The sequence below is a fragment of the Meles meles genome, chromosome 6, assembly GCF_922984935.1.
Source record: "Meles meles chromosome 6, mMelMel3.1 paternal haplotype, whole genome shotgun sequence".
Lineage (NCBI taxonomy): Eukaryota > Metazoa > Chordata > Mammalia > Carnivora > Mustelidae > Meles > Meles meles.
In genome coordinates, this window is record NC_060071.1 from 71158198 (window position 1) to 71181479 (window position 23282).

General features: G+C 39.6%; 3 protein-coding genes across 6 annotated transcripts in view; all 3 read left to right on the forward strand.

Annotated features, from left to right (window-relative positions):
- The first annotated feature begins 751 nt into the window (after window positions 1-751).
- On the forward strand, window positions 752-8909 carry CTXN2 (cortexin 2). The gene is made up of 2 exons (XM_046010007.1): window positions 752-884; window positions 8185-8909. The coding sequence occupies exon 2, from the start codon at window positions 8242-8244 to the stop codon at window positions 8485-8487; it is 246 nt and encodes an 81-aa protein (XP_045865963.1). The 5' UTR covers window positions 752-884; window positions 8185-8241; the 3' UTR covers window positions 8488-8909.
- Window positions 8910-11636: 2727 nt separating this feature from the next.
- LOC123944909 (structural maintenance of chromosomes protein 1A-like) lies at window positions 11637-15802 on the forward strand. Its single transcript, XM_046010346.1, has one exon. It carries the CDS (start codon window positions 11687-11689, stop codon window positions 15386-15388), a length of 3702 nt encoding a protein of 1233 aa, XP_045866302.1. The 5' UTR covers window positions 11637-11686; the 3' UTR covers window positions 15389-15802.
- A 788-nt stretch (window positions 15803-16590) lies between these two features.
- SLC12A1 (solute carrier family 12 member 1) overlaps window positions 16591-23282 on the forward strand; it is an 88886-nt gene continuing 82194 nt past the window's right edge. For all 4 annotated transcript variants that reach the window (XM_046009199.1, XM_046009197.1, XM_046009198.1 and 1 more), the window contains exons 1-2: window positions 16591-16627; window positions 18232-18865. In XM_046009199.1, coding sequence (XP_045865155.1) covers window positions 18446-18865 — 420 coding nt within the window. In that variant the 5' untranslated portion in view covers window positions 16591-16627; window positions 18232-18445. The remainder of the gene's footprint in view (window positions 16628-18231; window positions 18866-23282) is intronic.

Here is a 23282-nt window from a genome sequence, read left to right on the forward strand (position 1 = left end):
TATGGGCTTTTATGGAACATTCCTGTCTTGGTGTATTCTAGCTCATTGGTAGGTCTTACTACGCAATTTTTCAGCACTACGGACAGCGCCTGGACGCCAATCCCTAAAAAGCAGGGGCGGGGAAAGAGCGCAGGATCCGGTTGGGTTTGCGCAGAATAGAAAAGGTGAAGAATAGGAAAAATAAACTCCAAATGACGCATGCGGTCCCCAGTTAAACCAAAACACTTTCACTCTCGTCTTCCTCTTATCAGACGAGAAAGAAGACGTATTTAGCGTCAACTCCCCGGCTGAGACTACGGTCAACCAGTACAACAAAATGCCCGGGGCACAGCTACGGATGCAGAGGAGAGGAAAACACGGATTTTAAGAATAAATTAATTAAACCTCCACTGCCTTAGGAAGACAGATGAATGATGAACTCCGATTGCTAACCTGCAGTGTGATAGTGAAAATGAGCACCATTTTTTTTTTTTCTTTTTAGAAAAACTGAGGAATAGAGCCTGTTGCTGCGGTGGCCCATTCCCCGCCCCCTCTCATTTCCCAACTCTTCTCTGTCTCACAAACACAGACGCCTTCACATACACACGAGCGCGCGCAAATATTTACACTCTGCCACATCGAATAAATCCAGGCACATTTTCCTGCAAATACACTAGCGCGCGCACACGTACTTCGCGGGCGCCCACGTCCTCTGTCTCTCACTGACAGATACAGACATTTACACACCTAGGCCAGGAGAGCGCTAACCACGGTCCTGTGACTCCACGCAGGTTCCCAGGACACGCCTTTTACATTGTTATTGAACCGATCAGCGAACACAGACAAACCTGCCAACACTTAAGTCTACTCGCTGGATTTCATCTCCATGGCAACAAACATGGAAGGTGAGACATCGCTGCCTGCGAAGTAACTTTCTCCCCCTACCCTCCGCATTAACTGACAGGGTTCCAGTGAAGGTCTAGAGGAGAAGCCTGTCCTCATTCTCTGGTATTTCTGAAGCTAGGGAGCCGGAAAGGGGAGGGGGGTGGGGAATACAGCCTGCAGGTCTGGTCAGTTCAAATTCTAAAGGAGAAAAGAGCCCTGATGTTTCCGCTGCTGCTGCTGCTGCTGCTGTCAAAAAGAAAAAATAAAATGTGTTTTGTGTTTGCAGTTAGCTTTATGATGCTTCTCCCATGTTTTGTAGGAGGTTTCTACGCTTCTTTAGTTTAATATGTCCAAAGAGATCTGGAGACAAAGCAGAATGATAATGACAGTCTGGGTTTCTCTAGTGAGACATTTTGAAAAATTTCAGACCAGATATCCAGTATTTGAAAAGATCCAATGTCAGAGTCCTTGGGGAGTCATACGGAGATTCTCTAAAGGTTGAAATCTGAAAGGTTGGTTGGGGGGTATTGGTTCTGGCAGATCCCAGGGTTTTGGATCTCTGGCAAGGCCTGAAATGTATGTACTTCACTATTATGACGACATCTGGGTTTGTAATTTAAGGTTTTTCTTTAATTCCAACACATTCCATTCCTAATGATTAACTAATCTGTGCAGAAATGGCCTGAACAATGCTTCATTTCCCTGTTTACTTTGAATGGGATTTAATAACCTTGATATTTGGTGGGGGATGTGTATATGTGATATGGGAGGAGTCATTATTTTTTTACCCTGGGTTTTCTTACATGTCTCATTTTATGAAATCATGTGTGTTCATATTATTAGCATTAAAGATCACTATATCTGATATCCAGTATTAAAATACTTTTTACTGAGAATACCATATTCCACTATAATAGTTGTCATTTCAGATACACTGTTTGGACTATCAATACTAGATAAATATACCAGAGGAAAAAAACCTGTTGATTAAAATAAAATACAAGAGGTTCTCTCTCTTTTTTTTAAAATGGGCATATACTTTTCAATATTGGTTTCTACAGTTGCACATTGTGGCATGCAAACGAACTATAGGTTTCTGAAAAGTGAAATTTTATATTTCTAATCAGTAAACTTATTCACAGAAGAAAAAAATCACATACAACATCCATGTCGTATGTGTATATATATATATATATGTGTGTGTGTGTGTATACGTATATACATATTATATACATATACACACACATATATATGGTATAAAAATACTGGTATCTTTGACTACTCACAATGGTATGATTTGTATGACTGATCATAGAAAGACTTTGTTTATTGGTTATTAATTACAAAGCTATTGAGTGAGATTTTGGCCTTTTGATCTACAGCTATACTGTTGGCCCAATCCTATGACTCATCAGGACTTAAAAATCTCAGTTCCTGACAATTGTCATGAAGGAAATGATGTACTTTCAACTCGATTGCTCATTTCTAAAGTACCTGTATGTTGATCTTGTTCATTTTTTGTGGTGTAGAATATTTAAAATAACTTCTACTACACAATTTTACATCTACTCTTTTTTTTTGAAAATTCATTTCTTTTTTCTCAACAGGGTTTATTTATCCTGGTTTTATAACTTCATGGTCTAAATGTCTCTCATTTTTCTATTTCCCAGTAAACAAGATATTAAGATGATGTTTTCCTTCTGAGGTAGGCATTAAAATGTCTGTTTTACAGAAACTAATGATTTATTTTGCTTTTCCATCTCTGTCACAGACTAGAGAAAGTGAAAATGTATCTTTTATCCACATTCATTGAGTAATTTCAGATATCTTATTGATTATGAAGAAGTCAGTATTGTAAGTGGAGAGTTCTATTTATTTTTAACAGTATTTTGCTACTAGCAATACTTTCTTTCATCAAATTATGCTCTATATCAATAGAAAAGTACAAAGCTCATTGTACTTACAATATATTCTCAAAAACTTTAGACTTGCTGTTGAAATGAGACAAGTTGTTCATTTCACACAGCCAGTAGAATGGAAAGTTTGGGCAAATGTTTGAAAAACTCAGGCCTGAAAATATTGGTATTTCAATTGCTACACCAATAGGTTAAATTACCAAGAGCATCTATTTGCTGAACATATTGTTAGACAACTGCTTAACTTTTTATTTATTTGCTTATGGAGACAGCCTGCAGCAATGGTTAGCTTTTTTTCCAATCTTAAATACTACCCTTAAATTGTTTACCTTGACTTGTATCTTGTTTTCATCTTTAGTGTAGGTAGAATTTTAAAATGAATTTAAAAGTCCAAATTCTTTTAAGATATTAATAAAACCTCTGTTCTTTATCTTCCCAATTTTTGGCTAAAAATAGAAATTTCCTAGTTCTTTGAACCGCAACTGAATTTATTTGGTTCTACTTTTAAAAGTTGAATATATAATCATGTCCTTATTATTAGAAATAATTGGTTTTTAGATCTAAACTTTTGCACTTAAATTTTTGTGCAAAACCTCTTTTTTGTCAAGTTTCTTTTATCATTTGGTTTTAAAACCCTCTTCAATTTAGTGTCCCTCCTGGACATTCCACCAAAATTTTTACAGTGATGAAAAAAGTCTGAAGGCCAAACCCAAGGCCCTGTTTTTCAGCACATAGTTTCTATCACCATTGCAGAATTTGACACTGTTTACCAATACCTGTAGAAACTCTAGCTTCCTTCGTTCTAAGTGAACTTCCTACTACAGATTCACTTATGATCTGATCATTCCTAATACAACTCCACTAGCAGATCCTGCTTTATTCTTGTAAGAGAAGGATTCTCTGAGATTCATTGCTAGGCTTCTTTCATCTTCAATCCTTTTTGGTGACTGCAAATAGAACCTCAATGGGATGACATAAAAATTGCTTTCTGGATCAATCCAGAACAATATATCTGGCTTCCTACAGTAACATTTCAAATATCTGAATGTAGTTGGCACCCTCCTTGGTCTTCCTTTTCTGCAAAACTCAGCAACTCTTCCTTTCTCTTAAGTTTTGATCTGTAAATTCTTCTATGTATTAAACTATCTTCATCCTGGAGATATTCTTCCACACAAATTTTATTTGTCAGTAATATTCTTAAGATATTCTTCCCACCAGTAATTTTATGCTGGACAACATGATCTAGGTTAATTTTTTAAAACTGCCTATTGAGTATCTACTATGTCCTAGGTATGGACACCATAACTTCACTAAGCACAGAACTAAACTCTTCATTTACTTTCTAAATTGACACTTTGTACATATTTTCTTAATTTTGGCTAATGAAAACACTGTCTTTACACTTGTCCAGGCTTAATAGAGTGGAGTCATCTTTGATACCTCTCTCTCCATGGCCCTCTACCTTCCATCATTTGCCAGAACTTCCCCAATATCTTTATAAATATCTTTAAAACCCATTTCCTCTCCCACATATCTATTTTGTTAGTCCAAGCCCTCATTGCTTCTCACCTGGACCATTTCTTTCCCATGATGCTCCTTCCCTGAAATCTTTGTCATTTTGGCCTCTTCATCAAGCAACTCAACCTTTAGGCAAATAAATTGCAAACTCAGCCTGACAGTCAAGGAATTTCACATCTTGGCTCAACCTACCTTTCCAATGTTCTGTTTCCCATACTCCGCTTTACTTGTGCCAAACTGTGAACAAATTCAGCACTTTTCTACCTTCATGTTTATTGTCATGCTGTTTCCTTCTGCACATACATAAATCTTCTGTTTTTCAAGACTAAGCTCAAATACAATATCTTTCAATCTCTTTCCTGATCCCTAAATGAGTGAAATCTCTATTTCCTCTAAATTTGTTAGCTTTGCGTCTCTTCTGTCATCAGGATATTAAAGATAATAATATTAACTTTGTATGGTTATTATAGGGATTAAATAAAATAATAGATGTAAAGCAATGTTTGGTGGTGGTATATACTAAATACAAGTTTATTCCCTCTTCCCTTCTATTGCCTTTGTAGAAATCTATGCTGTTTTCTTCCTGTTTGAGCATGGACCCTCATCCTTACGGGTTGGAATCACCTAGAGTACAAATCATGCGAATCTTTCTAGGAATACTATCATTAATCAATCTGATAAAAATGAACAAGAAACACTGAACTCTGAGCTGCTGAAATTTGATATTTATCTCCAGGGCCAATTTTTTTTAATCAAACAAAAGTTTTCTTATTCATTTCAACTAAATGTTAAATATTTTTTGACATGTTTTCTGGATGCCTAAAAATCAGATTTTCAGAAACCAGAACGTTATTCATCAAAAATTGTATTTTTCAATAAATTTACTTTGATTCAGTTCAGATATTTTTTGGATAACTATGATAGAAGCTGAGAACTATAATTAGTACTTGAAAACTAGTTATTTTTGCATTAAAAAGGAAAGTAATTCAGATTGTCTGAGACTCTCAGGACTAGGCATTATCTGGTGTGTTAGGTAATTTAATAAGGGATTTTGTATCTCAAACTTGGAAGATACTGTGTTTTAATTTTAATAGTGACAAATGAGAAGAGTGTTTTATTGCTACAGCTAGAAAATGCCTCTTTTTGTTTGTCTGTTTGATTGGTTAATTGATGGGTCTGACTATAAATAACAGAGACTAGAGGATTACTCATTAAGAGCTAACTGACTTAACTCTTCTAATGCTTAGCTACAGCCCTTTGTTTCTGTCTGCAGTATGATTTTTAAAAACATAAATAAATTGAACTAATATCATAATTATACATAGTTTAGGTTGTTTCTACATAATGTCAATATGGACCAGCTGAAAAATGTACAGATTATTATTAAAACTGCCCAGATGTTTTAACTTTTGCACTAGCAATTGTTGCAAGTGTGTTCCTCAGAAACCGGTCTCTGAGGCAGAGTTCAGTGTGAGGACGTTTATTAAGTGGTGCCCTTGGGCCCAACACTTGTGAAAGAGTGGGGAATAGGCAGGAGTGTGCAGAAGTAAATCTATAATGTGGAACCAGTGCAGTCTTCGTTTGCTGTATGTTCAACTCTAGATCTAGAATGGTCTTTCAGAGTTGTGCTCTTTTGAGTTGAAATGACCAGGCCTTTTAATCTTGCATCAATCAGTCATTAGAAATGGCCTGCCCTGGGAACAGACTGTGACCTTGCGTGAGGCAGGCAGCTCCCCACAAAAGGGGCTACATACAGCTGAAGACTATCTAGTGGCAGCACTCCCAGCTTCTGGGCAAGAAGTCCTCCATTGAAGGGAGCCTGTTAGACACGCCACACACATCCACCAGTAAAGCAGGTTTATTGCCTCCTCTTATCCGCATGTCCTCTGAAATAGTCAAGTGATATAGCCTAGCAAAGTCATGACTCTAATGAAAAAAATAGTTCAAACTAGCTACTTGGCTGAATCAGTCAGTTCACAACAAAGGTTTGGTTCAGCATGTCCATGTAGAAACATCCTGCTTTTCGGTGTTTTCACTTGTTAAACAAATGAACCGGAGAATGTATGGATCTCAACAAAAGACTTTTACTGAAAAAAGCAATAAAAGTGGAGATTTCCTCAGGGTAAAAAGTTCTTGTTAAGTCCTAAGGTCATTCGATATTCAGTCCAGTCTCATGTCTTCTACAGGATAAATAGTATAAGACCTCAATCAGAAAAATCACTCTGATCCATCTAAGTGATACTAAGTTTTAAAAAAATTAAAATATAGGGGCGCCTGGGTGGCTCAGTGGGTTGAGCCACTGCCTTCGGCTCGGGTCATGATCTCAGGGTCCTGGGATCGAGTCCCGCATTGGGCTCTCTGCTCAGCGGAGAGCCTGCTTCCCTTCCTCTCTCTCTGCCTGCCTCTCTTGTGATTTCTCTCTGTCAAATAAATAAATAAAATCTTAAAAAAAAATTAAAGTATAGTCACTATACTATACATATTACGGAAGAAAAAAATGATTTGATGGGAAGAAGTGCAACAGAGAAGTTTGAAACAATATTTTTCCATTTAAAGCATACTGCACAATGTATTAAATATTCCTGACACTTATGGTTTGAAGATAAAGCTGTTTAGTAATCCAAACTGTTATAAAGTAAAATATTGCTTAATATTAACTGGCTTATTCATTAGTGAATAACTATGAAAGCTCCAAGTTTGTTCTCATTAATTACTTCCTTTCTTTACTCTTTACATCCCATACCTCTTCTGTATCAGTTGTTTTCTGAAAATCGAATCCAAAAAAATTTGAAAGGTCAGCCATTTTAATAAGTAATTTTTAAAAATTATTAGAAAAAGCAATAATAAAAATGCAAACATGAAAAATCTATTATTCTTTGTTATTGGATGACAAGTTACTTGCTAGAAGTCCCCTCAAGAAGGGTGGCTATGGGTTAGTAACCATTTGATTTAATTACTAATCTTAATTTAGTTAATTAATTTAATTAACATTAAGACATCAAATGGGAAAATCTGTTTTGCTTCAATCCAACACATACTTTGTGAATACTTTCGCTGTAGTTTTAAAATCTCAGTACAGAAAGAGCTAAGGACTGGGAATCTGTTTGGGAAGAGAACTGGGGAGCTCATCTTGAAGCTGAATGTTTATAGCAAATAATGCTGTTTCACTTGGTTTTATGTTTATTTAGGGTGCTGAAAGCTAATGGGGCTGGTGGGGAGACGGTTAATGATCCACAGCTACTGCTGCTTACTACTTACAAGATGCTATAGTGGATACTGCTCTTACTAAAATAATTTTATAAACACTATCTCTTTAAGAAATTAATATTTAGCATATGGAGTGGTAGTGGGAAAGAAAACACAGGTATATAAGTCTAAAAGCTAAGAGAATGAAAAAGAGAAGACATTGCACCTATTTAAAAGGATCAAAATCTGTATCAGACAAAATGGCACTGGAGAGAGACCTTAAAATATGGACCTTAGAGGGTGTGACCAGCCAATACCCTATGATTATTTACGGTGTTATCTACACATGCAAAAATCAAAGTAAATATTAGATGACAATTCAGGTCAAGGAAGCCATGACTTAACCATCTTACACTGAACCAAAAGCTTCTGGGGTTAATTATTTGAATATTCACTTCCATACCTGATTTTATATTTAGTGCATATGGGTAGTTTCAGGTGTCCCCAAAGGCAATTCCGTAATGAGTACAAGAGAAGTAGCATCTCCAGTGCCAATTTGATCCTGATCCATATCTGATGTTTTCACACGTCTTTTGTGAGCTAAGTCAAGAGAGTTTGAAAACTGCCTGATTTTAGAAAACAGTTACCTGCTCAATACCATACGTGAATAACACTAAACTGAGTCCAATTTTGTGTCTAGGTCCAGAGGTGACTCCAGCAGCACTTCTGAAGAGCCATAATGCTGTGACAGTGAATAATGAGTAGTACCTATTGTGGCAACTCTTCAGCTAAGATGAGTGTCAACGACGTATCAGCTTTTTCATTGACCCTGGAGCAAAAAACTGGCTTTGCTTTTGTTGGGATTTTGTGTATCTTCTTGGGACTTCTTATTATCAGATGCTTCAAAATCCTCTTAGACCCATATAGTAGCATGCCTTCCTCTACATGGGAAGATGAAGTTGAAGAGTTTGATAAAGGGACATTTGAATATGCACTTGCGTGAGAGTTCCGCCATTAAGGCTTTTAGGGCTGTGCCACTATGACACATGGAAGATACAATTGTAATTTCCTTGAGCATGCTGGAAGAAGCTCATTTCATTCAGTAAACTCAATAAACACATGTGGTTGGACAAGTCATCTAACCTGTATGGACTTCAAGGAGGAGGCTAATCAAAGCATTTTTAATGTCCCTTTCAATTCTAGCACCCTATGAACCCAGTGAATGTATCTGGAAGCCAGAGACCTGAGATGAATGAAGATTTAAGATGTCATTAGATGTTTTTCAGTATAGGAGTCTAATCTCTTGTGATTTGAATTCTAATGTTGACTTAGTCAAGAACTAGCCTTATGACTAAGGGGCACTTTTCCAGATCTGCAGAACAAGGATAAAGAAACCTATCCTGCATAATTTACAGGGATGTTGACAGGACCAAGTGATGTGTAATGAATGTGAAAGCAACTTGAAAATCATAAAATATTGTTGGAACATACCTTGCAATCATTATTTATTATCCTCATTGGCAATAGAAATAGAGATTCTCAAACCTCAAGAAGCAATGGTTTAGTGTAAGTTGTTCCTCTTCAATCTTCATTCTCTTCATTTGATGTATGAAAGGATAGAATTATATTATTCTAAAATTCTTTCCAACTATGAAATGCTGACTCTTTCTGATTAACAAATGGAAGAATATAGTAGGAGATAAATAAATACAAAAATATTTGTGTCACCAGAACACAAAACTGCCAAACACACTAAAAAAAATTTAAAAATTTTAAAAAAGGCTAACATTTACTAAGAGTTAGCACTAAATTGAGTGCTTTCCACTTATTATGTGATTTGATACATTTATGAATCCTTTGAGTTCAATACTACTATTTCTATTTTATTATATTAATGCCACAGATGAGGAACTAAAGCTGAGAGAGATTAAATAACTTTCCAAGGTCATCAAGCAAGAGAGTGGTTGTGTTAGGAATTGAACATGGGTGGGCGACTGGGTGGCTCAGTGGATTAAGGAATTGAATATGGGCAGTCTAATGTAAGATGCCTTGTTTATAAAGACCATGCTGTACTCCAAGACACTATCCTCAGCATTTCTGTATACCTTACAAATATGGTTATTGCTCTAGTCTATGGCATTCCAAAACAAGCTGTCTCATTCCTGATACTTTCTATCTCCTAGTAGACTTAGAACACATCAGTGTTGGTTGTTAATCTTCTGGACCAAACCCACACCTCAAGGAGCTCTTTGAACCCCAGTAGGTACAGGAGTGTGGGCCTGGGACACCTTACAGCCAGTTAGTAGTTTTGTCCAAGAACATCTCATTGAGCCAAGTCAGCTGGATGTACTGAAAATTATGTGTGCCCAGGACACTAGGCATCACCTTTGTGACCCAGGCTTCTAAAGTATTTGTTAAGATATATATCCAAGTATGAGATGCACCATTTGTCCCCCAAGGAAGACACCCAGCAAGACCCTCCATTTTGGTGACTAGAACATAACAAGGACAGATTTTTTCTTCAAAAAGAAGAAAGACCATAAAACCCAAAACACAAGAAAAGTTTATGACATATGAGCCTTGTTTCTGAAAGTTCAACACTCAGAAGCTTTTCAGATATCATCAATTCCACCATAGTATTATTTTCAGTCCCACTAAACAGAAAATCTTTTATCCATAGCTTTTATTCATGATCTGTTGTTTACCTTAGACTTTTGGGGGGTAGCAGCCAGGGAAAGAATCATCAGTGTCTTTTTTCCAGAGCCAGAAACAATATAAAAAATATGGAGAATGGTAACAGTATGGATACATCATGAAAACTTCATGAGATGCTAGTTCTTCTAGGAATGTCCAATGTTACAGTCAGATGATCCTCTAGCTGCCCCTTCCCTAGAGCCCCATCAGAAAAGACAAGAGAAAAAATAGAGGAGCATACCTCCAGACAGTTTCCTCCTGTTACCTTACTCACATGTCTGAAAAGCCTAAATTGGGTTTACCTTTCAAGGTTGGCTTTATAGATGGTGTAATTTCATCCATATCCCCCAAACCATCTCCCATCTGCTCCAGAACGTCTAAATCCCCTTCATAGAGAACAAAGACTTTCATTTCACAGTTACAGATAAAAGGCTTAGAATGAAAATGTCTGATTGATATAAGAGCAAGACTAAAACTAACTCACACGACACTGTAGTCAGGCAGACAAGCAGCAAGGAAAAAGGAAATTGACCACTATAGGACACATTCCCAATCTTTGGCAGAGGACAAAGATTAAGGTATAAATAGGTGGGCTCCTGAAAGAGGGAGGGGAGGGGGTTGAGGGAATGGTTGAAGGAAAAGGGGACTAGAGGTAGCAGAAGTAACTGCCAGCAAGTTCACAGCTTCCATCCAGGGCCAGTGATGAGGGCTTGTTTTGAGCCCCAGCCCCATCTTAGCTGTTTAAATAATAGCAAGAGCCGGAATAATCTGAAATGAATTTGAATCTGTGCCTTCTATGTGGAGACTCAGAACCTTTTGTTGAACAGATAAATGCCTTGTACTTAAGAGCAGAGTGAGTTAGTGGTACGCAGTGGTAATTCTGTCTCTATTTCTGAAACAGCCTCATGACATTAGCTTGATTAATTCGCATGACATTTGCCTAAGAGCATCTAAGCGGTTTTACTTAGGTATCTGCAGACCCTTTTCTACAATCCAGCATCGGTTCACTGACCTACCTTTTCCCCTACTGTAATGGGCATAGTACCTCTCTCAGTCTCTAATGATTCACCCTGGAATCTTTGATGTGACTAAGTAAAATCATCAGTCAATTGTAAATATTTCCAAAACAGTTAAAGTGCTTAAGTACAAAGGAGGACTGGTCTAAATCCAGCACAAAGTAACTCATTTTATCCCCTTGATAACTTTACAGCAAGGTGGGTAACATTATTATTCACAACTGCATTTTACAGATGAGAAAGTCAAGGCACAGAGAGATCGACAAATTTGCCAGAGCTCACACAGGAAGTGGCAAAGCTGGATGAGAGTTGAATATACAGACTTCAGAGTCTTGCTCCCAGCCACTGTGTCAAGCTACAATCATGCTGCTCAAATAGCTGGAAATCACTTGGACAGCTTCTTATAAAAGACAAGGAGGAGCCTTTTGTACCGCCTTTTGTACCGCTGCCTTTTGTACCGCCTTTTGTACCGCCGCCGGCGCCGTCGCCGTCATGGGTTTCCTGAAACTGATTGAGATCGAGAACTTTAAGTCGTACAAGGGTCGGCAGATTATTGGACCCTTTCAAAGGTTCACCGCCATCATTGGACCCAATGGCTCTGGTAAGTCAAATCTCATGGATGCGATCAGCTTTGTGTTAGGTGAGAAAACAAGCAACCTGCGAGTAAAGACACTGAGGGACCTGATCCACGGAGCTCCTGTGGGCAAGCCAGCTGCCAACCGGGCCTTTGTCAGCATGGTCTACTCTGAGGAGGGTGCTGAGGATCGCACCTTTGCCCGTGTCATTGTTGGGGGTTCCTCTGAGTACAAGATCAACAACAAAGTGGTCCAGCTACACGAATACAGTGAGGAATTAGAGAAGTTGGGCATTCTCATCAAAGCTCGTAACTTCCTTGTCTTCCAGGGTGCTGTGGAATCTATTGCCATGAAGAACCCCAAAGAGAGGACAGCTCTATTTGAAGAGATCAGTCGCTCTGGGGAGCTGGCCCAGGAATATGATAAGCGAAAGAAGGAAATGGTGAAGGCCGAAGAGGACACACAGTTTAATTACCATCGCAAAAAAAACATTGCGGCTGAACGCAAGGAGGCCAAACAGGAGAAAGAAGAGGCTGACCGCTACCAGCGCCTGAAGGATGAGGTGGTGCGAGCTCAGGTGCAGCTGCAGCTCTTTAAGCTCTATCACAATGAAGTGGAAATTGAGAAGCTCAATAAGGAATTGGCCTCTAAGAACAAGGAGATCGAGAAGGACAAGAAGCGAATGGACAAGGTAGAGGATGAGCTGAAGGAGAAGAAGAAGGAGCTGGGCAAAATGATGCGGGAGCAGCAACAGATTGAGAAGGAGATCAAGGAGAAGGACTCAGAGCTGAACCAGAAGCGGCCTCAGTACATCAAAGCTAAGGAGAATACCTCCCACAAAATCAAGAAGCTGGAAGCAGCCAAGAAGTCCCTGCAGAATGCTCAGAAGCATTATAAGAAGCGTAAAGGTGACATGGATGAGCTGGAAAAGGAGATGCTGTCAGTAGAGAAAGCCCGGCAGGAGTTTGAGGAACGGATGGAAGAGGAGAGTCAGAGTCAGGGCAGAGACTTGACCTTGGAGGAGAATCAGGTGAAGAAATACCACCGATTAAAAGAAGAAGCCAGCAAGAGAGCAGCTACCTTGGCCCAGGAGCTGGAGAAGTTCAATAGAGATCAGAAGGCTGACCAGGACCGGCTGGATCTGGAAGAGCGGAAGAAAGTAGAGACAGAGGCAAAGATTAAGCAAAAGCTGAGGGAGATTGAAGAGAATCAGAAACGGATTGAGAAACTAGAGGAATACATCACCACTAGCAAGCAGTCCCTAGAGGAGCAGAAGAAGTTAGAGGGGGAGCTGACAGAGGAGGTGGAGATGGCCAAGCAGCGTATTGATGAGATCAATAAAGAGCTGAACCAGGTGATGGAACAGCTGGGGGATGCCCGTATTGACCGACAGGAGAGCAGCCGCCAACAGCGAAAGGCAGAGATTATGGAAAGCATCAAGCGCCTGTACCCTGGCTCTGTGTATGGCCGCCTCATTGACCTCTGTCAACCCACACAAAAGAAGTATCAGATTGCTGTAACCAAAGTTTTGGGCAAGAACATGGATGCCATTATTGTGGACTCTGAGAAGACAGGCCGGGACTGTATTCAGTACATCAAGGAACAACGTGGGGAGCCTGAGACCTTCTTGCCTCTTGATTACCTGGAGGTGAAACCTACAGATGAGAAGCTCCGGGAACTGAAGGGGGCCAAGCTGGTGATCGATGTGATTCGTTATGAGCCACCCCACATCAAAAAGGCCCTGCAGTATGCTTGTGGCAATGCCCTCGTCTGTGACAATGTGGAGGATGCTCGCCGCATTGCCTTTGGAGGCCACCAGCGTCACAAGACGGTAGCACTGGATGGGACCCTATTCCAGAAGTCAGGGGTGATCTCTGGTGGGGCCAGTGACTTGAAGGCCAAGGCTCGGCGCTGGGATGAGAAAGCAGTGGATAAATTAAAAGAGAAGAAGGAGCGGTTGACAGACGAGCTGAAAGAGCAGATAAAGGCAAAGCGGAAAGAGGCAGAGTTACGTCAGGTGCAGTCTCAGGCCCACGGACTGCAGATGCGACTCAAGTACTCGCAGAGTGACCTGGAACAGACCAAGACACGACATCTAGCCCTGAATCTACAGGAGAAGTCCAAACTGGAGAGTGAGCTAGCCAACTTTGGGCCTCGCATTAATGATATCAAGAGGATCATCCAGAGTCGTGAGAGAGAAATGAAAGACTTGAAGGAGAAGATGAACCAGGTAGAGGATGAGGTGTTTGAAGAGTTTTGTCGGGAGATTGGTGTGCGCAACATCCGGGAGTTCGAGGAAGAGAAGGTGAAGCGGCAGAATGAAATTGCCAAGAAGCGTTTGGAATTTGAGAATCAGAAGACTCGCTTGGGCATCCAGTTGGATTTTGAAAAGAACCAACTGAAAGAGGACCAGGATAAAGTACACATGTGGGAGCAGACAGTGAAAAAGGATGAAAATGAGATAGAAAAGCTCAAGAAGGAGGAACAAAGGCACATGAAGATCATAGATGAGACCATGGCCCAGCTACAAGACCTGAAGAATCAGCACCTGGCCAAGAAATCGGAGGTGAATGACAAGAATCATGAGATGGAGGAGATTCGTAAGAAACTGGGGGGCGCCAACAAGGAAATGACCCATTTACAGAAGGAGGTAACAGCCATTGAGACCAAGCTGGAACAGAAACGTAGTGACCGCCACAACCTGCTGCAGGCTTGCAAGATGCAGGATATCAAGTTGCCACTGTCTAAGGGCACCATGGATGACATTAGTCAGGAGGAGGGTAGCTCCCAAGGGGAGGATTCTGTAAGTGGTTCCCAGCGAACTTCCAGCATCTATGCACGAGAGGCCCTGATTGAGATTGACTACGGTGACCTGTGTGAAGATCTGAAGGATGCCCAGGATGAGGAGGAGATCAAACAGGAGATGAATATACTGCAGCAGAAGCTGAATGAGCAGCAAAGTGTACTCCAGCGTATTGCTGCCCCCAACATGAAAGCCATGGAGAAGCTGGAAAGTGTCCGAGACAAGTTCCAGGAGACTTCAGATGAGTTTGAGGCAGCCCGAAAGCGAGCCAAGAAAGCCAAGCAGGCATTCGAACAGATCAAGAAGGAGCGCTTTGACCGCTTCAATGCTTGTTTTGAATCTGTGGCCACCAACATCGATGAGATCTACAAGGCCCTATCCCGCAACAGCAGTGCCCAGGCATTCCTGGGCCCCGAGAACCCTGAGGAGCCCTACCTGGATGGCATCAACTATAACTGTGTGGCTCCTGGCAAACGCTTCCGACCTATGGATAACTTGTCAGGGGGGGAGAAAACAGTGGTGGCTCTGGCTTTGCTCTTTGCCATCCACAGCTACAAGCCAGCCCCCTTCTTCGTCCTGGATGAGATCGATGCTGCCCTGGATAACACCAACATTGGCAAGGTGGCAAATTACATCAAGGAGCAGTCGACTTGCAACTTCCAGGCCATCGTCATCTCTCTCAAGGAGGAGTTCTACACCAAGGCTGAGAGCCTCATTGGCGTCTACCCCGAGCAAGGGGACTGTGTGATCAGCAAAGTCCTGACCTTCGACCTCACCAAGTACCCAGATGCCAACCCCAACCCCAATGAGCAGTAGCAGTAGTTCTGCCCTCCTGCCCTGTCTGGATCCCTAAGCTGCCCCTCTCCCAATCTCTGGATATTTGGCTCCCAACCTTCCCCTACCTCCCGTCTCTGTTTGGTATAGTCATGGAATTTAGGCATTGCTGTCAAGCACGAAGAGGAACAGAGGTGATATTATGTCTGGAGCAAAAATTCCTGAGCTTCAGGGAGCATCCTGGCCTTTGGAAGGAGGTGCTGAGCTGAACTGAGCTGAACAGGGCCATCTGTCCATTCCCTATCTTCCCCTCTCCCAGACCTCCCCCCTCCTCCCATCACCCATAATCATGGGTTGGGCCCCTTGCATCTTGCTTGTGTGTGGGTATGTATGTGTGTATATATGTGTCTGCATGTGTGCATATGGGTGTGCTTGCAAAATAATAAAAGATTGGAGATCCATTTAAAAAAAAAAAAAAGACAAGGAGGATTCATTCAGTCATCCCGATCGAAAACCAATGACAGAACCTGCACAGAGGAAATGTTTGTGCTGTCTTAATAATCAGCACCTCACAGATTTGAACAAAACCTTTCCCTCAACAAAACTAAAAAACTGGGTTTGAAATAAATGTTTTGTCAGGTAGAGACAAAAAGGCCACTGGGAAACTTAACACAGTTTCATTCTTGCTTGAAACGATTTTCCCACTAGCCAGAAATATTTTCAGTAAATCACTGAGTCTACATTCAATCTGCTCACTTCCCATGCAGAGAAGAATTAAGCTAATATCTACTATAAGCAAGATAAAATGACCTCAAATACCATATTCTGTTACGAAGTATAGAAATTATCTCTGGAAGCCTAGATTTTGCTATACATGCGAAACAATAGGAAGTCACCAGGAATCATGTGAAGACAATGGGATTCAATTTACTTAGTACAGAACGACCGAAGCACTGCTTATATTTTGTTGGATGCTACTGTTGACCAATCCAACTCCCCTTATGAATTAAAGAAACTTTATATGACTTCCTATCTAAATGGATTAATGGTTTACTACTGGTTACTAGCTGAGGCGTTACTTAAGTTTCCTCAGGGCTAATGACTGGGCAGCGCCCACAGTTTGATCCCACACCAATCACTGCTCAATCATCTCTTTCAAGGAAGATTCCAACCAATGAGAAGAAGCCTACGATTCTGGGCTGAAAGCTAAGTGCCCCATATATGTCTGGGTGATGTTGAAACAGGGAACATTTCCTGAGAAGAACTCTCCTTCTTCTGGTGGTAAGTTAAACATTCCTGGGTGGGGTAAAAAATCACACTTAATATTATGTCATAAAGTAGATTCTGAGGAGTGGAGTAAAAGTAAAAGATGTCGAAGACTACAATAAGAAGTGGTATATTCTATAAAAACTAAAGTGATGAAAGCTTCACTTATAATTTCCCCCATAAAAGTTTATTTGCAAGTTAAAGTTCAGATTTTCTTTCTTTCTTTCTTTTTGTTTTTAGTTCAAATAAATAACTTAAGAACTTTAGGAGAGAGACAGGTTTTGTTTGTATTTGTTTTTCTAAAAAGCCAAAATTTAAGGTATCAATAAATAAATACTATTCTAATTAAAGAATGTTCTAAGATGGGCTCATGGATTGTAAAGTGATTATGTAATCTATTTATCCCATGGTTAAATATAAGCTTCTCTATGTATTTGAAACTATTTCATTAAAGGGAATCAATAGGGCATGACTTTTACCTAAATATAGCATACAACTTTATTAAGGACTGAAATTTATTTTCTTATCCTGAATACTCATATATTTTTTTAAAGATTCCATGATAGCATTTGTAAAATATAAATGTATGAGCAAAAAAAAAAGGCTAGTAAAAGATCCAGAAATTTTTTAAAAATCCAGAAATTTACAAAGCTATCTTCTTCACAGGATGTATTTTTCTAAACTAATAGCATGTATTTCTTAGAAGTTTTAAAAATATTTTTAAAATTTTATAATCATCATATAATAAAATTATCATTATCACATAATATGTATTCATAGCAATAATAAAGTAGATTGCAGTTTCAACATTTAGTACGGTCAATGAACTGTGTTTCAGACTGAGAACTGAGACTGCTCTCATCAGCTCCTACTGTACTCAGTTGGTAGAGTTATATCTTTTCTAAAATCATGTTAAATCCAGCTGCACTGAGTCTAAACAAATACGACAAACACAGATAACAGTTTAGTGACTGCATTGAAAATTATGTTTGCTGAAACAATTCCCCAGTTATTTATTTACTTATTTATTTATTTTTTTAATTTTATTTATTTGACAGAGAGAAATCACAAGTAGGCAGAGAGGCAGGCAGAGAGAGAGAGGAGGAAGCAGGCTCCCCACAGAGCAGAGAGCCCAGTGTGGGGCTCGATCCCAGGACCCTGGGATCATGACCTGAGCCGAAGGCAGAGGCTTTAACCCACTGAGCCACCCAGGCGCCCCCCACCCCAGTTATTTATTATGGGATTTAATTGTTCAGGTGACTAAAGTTCCTGGACAGGTAGCTTTTTGTTTTTTTTTTAAAGACTTTATTTATTTATTTGACAGAGAGAGATCACAAGTAGGCAGAGAGGCAGGCAGAGAGAGTGAGAGGGAAGCAGGCTCCCTTCAGAGCAGAGAGCCTGACATGGGACTCGATCCCAGGACCCTGAGATCATGACCTGAGCCGAAGGCAGCGGCTTAAACCACTGAGCCACCCAGGCGCCCCCTGGACAGGTAGTTTTTAATGATACGAATTTAAAATTGTATGTCTTGTGACATAAAACTGTTCCCTCATAGCCCATCCCTACTTAAATGTATTTATATTTCTTGAAACAAGTTTATTTTTCTTTTTCAATGACAGCTTTGAAGAACATTCTGAAGACTGTATAGGAGACAATGCATCAAGAATCTATTTATTGAGTCCTTCTAAAACAAAAGCCAGGAACTCCCTAATGTAAACACATAGTGTTCATTTTGAGGAGAAAAGACATAGATTTAAAAAAAAAAAAAAGCAACCATAAAGTGAAGAGCCTAGTCCAAAAACAAAACAAAAACAAAAAAATCCACTTTGGAAGATGTCTCTGAACAACTCTTCCAATGTATTTCTGGATTCAGTGCCAGGGAATAGCAATCGCTTTCAAGTTAATGTCATAAACGAGAGCCATGAAAGCAGCGCAGCTGTGGATAACAATGCCGACCCTCCACATTATGAGGAAACCTCTTTCGGGGATGAAACCCATAACAGATTCAGAATCAGCTTTAGGCCTGGGAATCAGGAGTGCTATGACAGTTTCCTCCAAAATGGAGATAACGCTAAAACAGATGCCAGTTTTCATGCTTACGATTCTCACACCAACACATACTACCTACAAACCTTTGGCCACAACACGGTGGACGCCGTTCCCAAGATTGAGTACTACCGCAACACCGGTAGCATCAGTGGGCCCAAGGTCAACCGACCAAGCCTGCTTGAGATTCACGAGCAACTTGCAAAGGTAAGTTTCAGGGCAGGGGCAAGTGTCCTCCCTTGCTCCGTCAGGCGATCTCCTGCTCTCTAAGAATGCGCTGAATGTCACCGTGTCTGGTGGAGAGATCTATTCGGAGCCACCCTTCTCTCTGACACGATTATCCCTACTTCGCTGAGCCACCCAGGCGCCCCCTTACTTCCCGATCACCAGAAAATGCACAGAAGTGGCTCACGAACGTTCATGGACTGAGCAAAGAGAACGAAAGAATTAGCTCTGGAAGTTAGGCAATGTGTCGTATCTTGTTTACAATTATCGTCTACTCAATGCACACTTGGTTAAACCTGTCAAACTACATACTTAAAAGCTGGTTTCACCTTAGTATTAAGGCCTCCACAGCTGTTGCAAAAAAAGAAACAATCACAGGCCCTTGCTGTACTTCATACCGTGGTGCAAGCCTTTGGAGCACATGGGTATTTTATATTCTTTAAAGAGAGAGCAAAGATTTATAAGATTCAGCATTTTATCCCTTCTTCTTAAAAACTTTGCCTGAAGCTCCTGAATGCTTTTAAGCATGTAAAAGTAACTAAATTAAATTTAAGTACAGAAGCAACAGACATGGCTAAACTTTTCATTATTTAAGGAATATAGCCAGGGTTCCCAAATCTGCTAGAAGCATGAGGCAGCACTTTTTCTAATCTTGTAGCAATCAGTTATAAACTCAGTAGGTTTCTTCTTCTATACCTTGCTCTAAAATAGGTTGAAACACTTTATCTTCCTGCTCTTCTGGAACAGGGTTTGGAATGAATATCATTCTTTATGGATATAACTACTTGCTCAAAAGAATAATTAGCTGTCACATAGCCAAATGTAGTTTACTTTTGCTCAACTTTTGAGGTAAAAGAAAAAATTGACTGAAACAATTCCTTTCATATTCATTCATTTAACTTTTTTTTTTTTTTTCTAATCAATTGATTGCCCACTCTGGGGACTCTTAGAATATTGCTCTCAAGAAAGATGCTGATAAAGGTGAAGACTTCCCTTTAGTTTCTGCTCATTCTTTTTTCCACAAGGATACCCATCTCTAAAACTTATTCCCCTTATTCCCAGCACCCCTGACTCTGCATCCTACCACCGGAGACTGAGAGACTTCCTGAGGGGATACTATGCTGTGGACTCTGTACCCTTATCCCTTCTCCCCACCAAGCCTTACTTGTCCCATGTAACATATTGGCAACACTGGGCTGAAAGGCTGGTTTCCTTACAGATATAAGATTTAGACTTTGTCTGGGATATTTGACATTTTCATCAAAAGATGTTAGCAAGGTGACAATGTGAGAAAAAAATGGCAGCCCCTGTTAAGAATTTTGAGAAGGAGGTTGATTTGAAGCCCCCGAAATCAGACTGAGGTGTCACTTTGCGTCATGTAGGAGAGAGGAAAGAAGAGAGAAAGGGGAGAAGGCAAAGAAGAAGTGGGTTGCAAGAGGAGAGCAGGAGTTTTCAAGATACGGGAAGGGCAGAAAAAGAAATGTAGGGCCTTATAAAGAGGTTTCAATTTATTCTGAAGAAGGAAAATGAGCCTTTTAAAAGACCCAAAATTCTTTCCTACCATAATCAACCTCATTACACATGATAATTTTTAAAAACCTGCATCTTTCACAAAACTGCCATCAAAATTTAAATATTCTCACTCACACTCCTCTCCTAATTTACAACAAAACAAAATAAAACTCTAATTCCATTAAAAAGGAAATGGAGCAAACTCGCATTGTTCTTTGGACTGATACTGAGCGATATGAAGCTTGTTTACAATTCCCAAAGCCACAGTTTAAGGCAATCTTTATGTTAGGGGAGAAAACCTCTCAGGGAACAAAAGTCGGTTGGTTGTTCAAAAGCCATCCGAATGACGGGGATAGAAATGAAGTAGCTGCATTTGACAGATTGCACAGCTGTTTGCGATATCATATTCTTTTTGAAAAGATGAACTGAGACAAAGGACTGAAACTTGACCTCAAACACTTTTTTCTCAGCTACAAAGGAGTAGCAAATTAAATAGCTTAAAAATTAGGTTTCGGCCAGGGGTGCTTGGGTGGCTCAGTCCATTAAGTGTGCGACTCTGTTTAGGCTCAGGTCCTAATCTCAGGATCATGAGACTGAGCCCTGTGTTGGCTTCTTCTCTCAGTGCAGAATCTGCTTGAGATTCTCTCTCCCTCTCTCTCTGCCCCTCCTGCTTGTGCTCTCTCTCTCTCTAAAATAATTAATCTTTTTTTAAAAATCAGGTTTAGGGGCGCCTGGGTGGCTCAGTGGGTTAAGTCTCTGCCTTCGGCTCAGGTCATGATCTCAGGGTCCTGGGATTGAGTCAAGCATCAGGCTCTCTGCTCAGCGGGGAGCCTGCTTCTCTCTCTCTCTCTGCCTGCCTCTCTGCCTACTTGTGATCTCTCTCTGTCAAATAAACAAATAAAAATCTTAAAAAAAAAAATCAGGTTTAGGCCCAATGCCTTGAATAATCATTCTCAATGAACGAGTATATGAATTTATGAATTCAACCCTTACTTACTTACCAAGATCCTACTCATCTTGATTAAATCATACGGAAATATCCACATAGCTAAACTAGGAGCAGAATTCAAATACAACAGTGGAATACACATTCTACTGTTTCTAAAATTGTAGGGTCCAGTTCACCTCTCCACATGTTCTACTTCTGTGTTCTCCTTTGATATCAAACATGAACAATCCAGGCCTTCTTCAATTCATCTCTTTCTTCTTTGTTAGTGAATTTGATTCTATTTTCCCCTGCTTAACAGCATAATAGATGAGGAGCTGTGGTGGAATGTAGCTATGCTTGCTGCTCCCTCCTTGTGGCCCTTGACGTTTTTATGGTGGTCCCTCAAACTACAACTAGGAACGATCAATAGAGCAAACGCTGTATAATAATACTCAGACACATCACAGATTTTGTATGCAAAAAATTATAAATGATAATGTTTACCTAAACAATTTAAAAGTGGGAACCAATTGATATAGTATGAGTGACATTTTTTATTAAGATTTTGTTTATTTATTTGAGAGAGAGAGCATGAGAGGGGAGAAGGTCAGAGGGAGAAGCAGACTCCCTGTGGAGCTGGGAGCCCAATGCGGTACTCGATCCTGGGACTCCGGGATCCTGACCTGAGCCGAAGGCCGTTTAACCAACTGAGCCACCCAGGCACCCGAGTGACGTTTTTTTGTACCCATGATTCTAATGCTTTAAAAAGCCATATGGGAATCGTACATTCATACTACATGACAGAACATATTTAGACAGAAACTATTTGGATTTTGTGCAAATCCCAGTTACAACTTCCAAGTCAGAAAAAAAAAATGTGAAAGGTTTTCTTTATAGTTGAAATGAAAAATAGGTTTGAAAGACATTATTTTAAGTCTCTACCTTAACTGAAACTCCAGGAGTGATACATATTGACAAAATTTTTAATCCCAATGATTTGCGATCAGAGTTGAAGAAATCTTTTCATTTTCTGTGTAGTAAAGAGCTAAATGGGGTGGCTATGAATTATGGATTTCCAAAAACTAGTCAAAAGCAGGAAAATAATGACTCCATCCTTTACTTTCTCTGCAATACTATACAAGCTACATAATTTCAACTGATATTGTAGGATGTTTGTAAATACTTGAGTTTATATGCATGCAAAGTGTAGTACATTGCCTACAATTGTTAGAAACTCAATAAATGGTTGTTGATAATAATGATGGTAATTTTCATATTAGCTGATTTTTATTTAAAAAGTAACATACGGACTGATAACATATTTAACAAGTACTAAAAATGTATATAATGAAATGTCTCTTATCTAAGATAGATCTTCGGTTATTCTCTGTAGGACAATCATTACTGGCAGTTTCTTATAAATCCTCCCAGAAATTTTCTATGCTTATACAAACATACAAATATATCTATGTGTCTCTATTCCTATCTATCTAATTTTCTGTCTGTAATTTTTTTTCAAACACATATTGAAACATACTTTACACATTGTCCTACATGCTATTTTCATTACGTAATATACATTGGAGTTCTTTTCATATCAAAACATGTATAATGATTGTTGGACATCTGACAAGCTTAATCTAGTATTTTTACTTTGTAAAAATAATTCCACTTTTAGTGTCCAGTATAATCCTGTGGCTGCCTTTTCATAGACAGTTCCTAACTACAGGGCTAACCAAAATGAAACTCATTTTCAGGCTTACTAACCACCGTTGTTGTCAGCATTTCAGAAAAATATAATCATATAGAAATCAGGAAAATATACAGCCTTTCCATCAAAGTCAGCATTCTCATGTTATTGAAATAAACTGTCTATGAAAAGTATAAAATACTATAAAAATTAAGATAGAAGTATTATTTTTAAGAAAACCAACCATTTACAAACTCTTCCAAAACAAA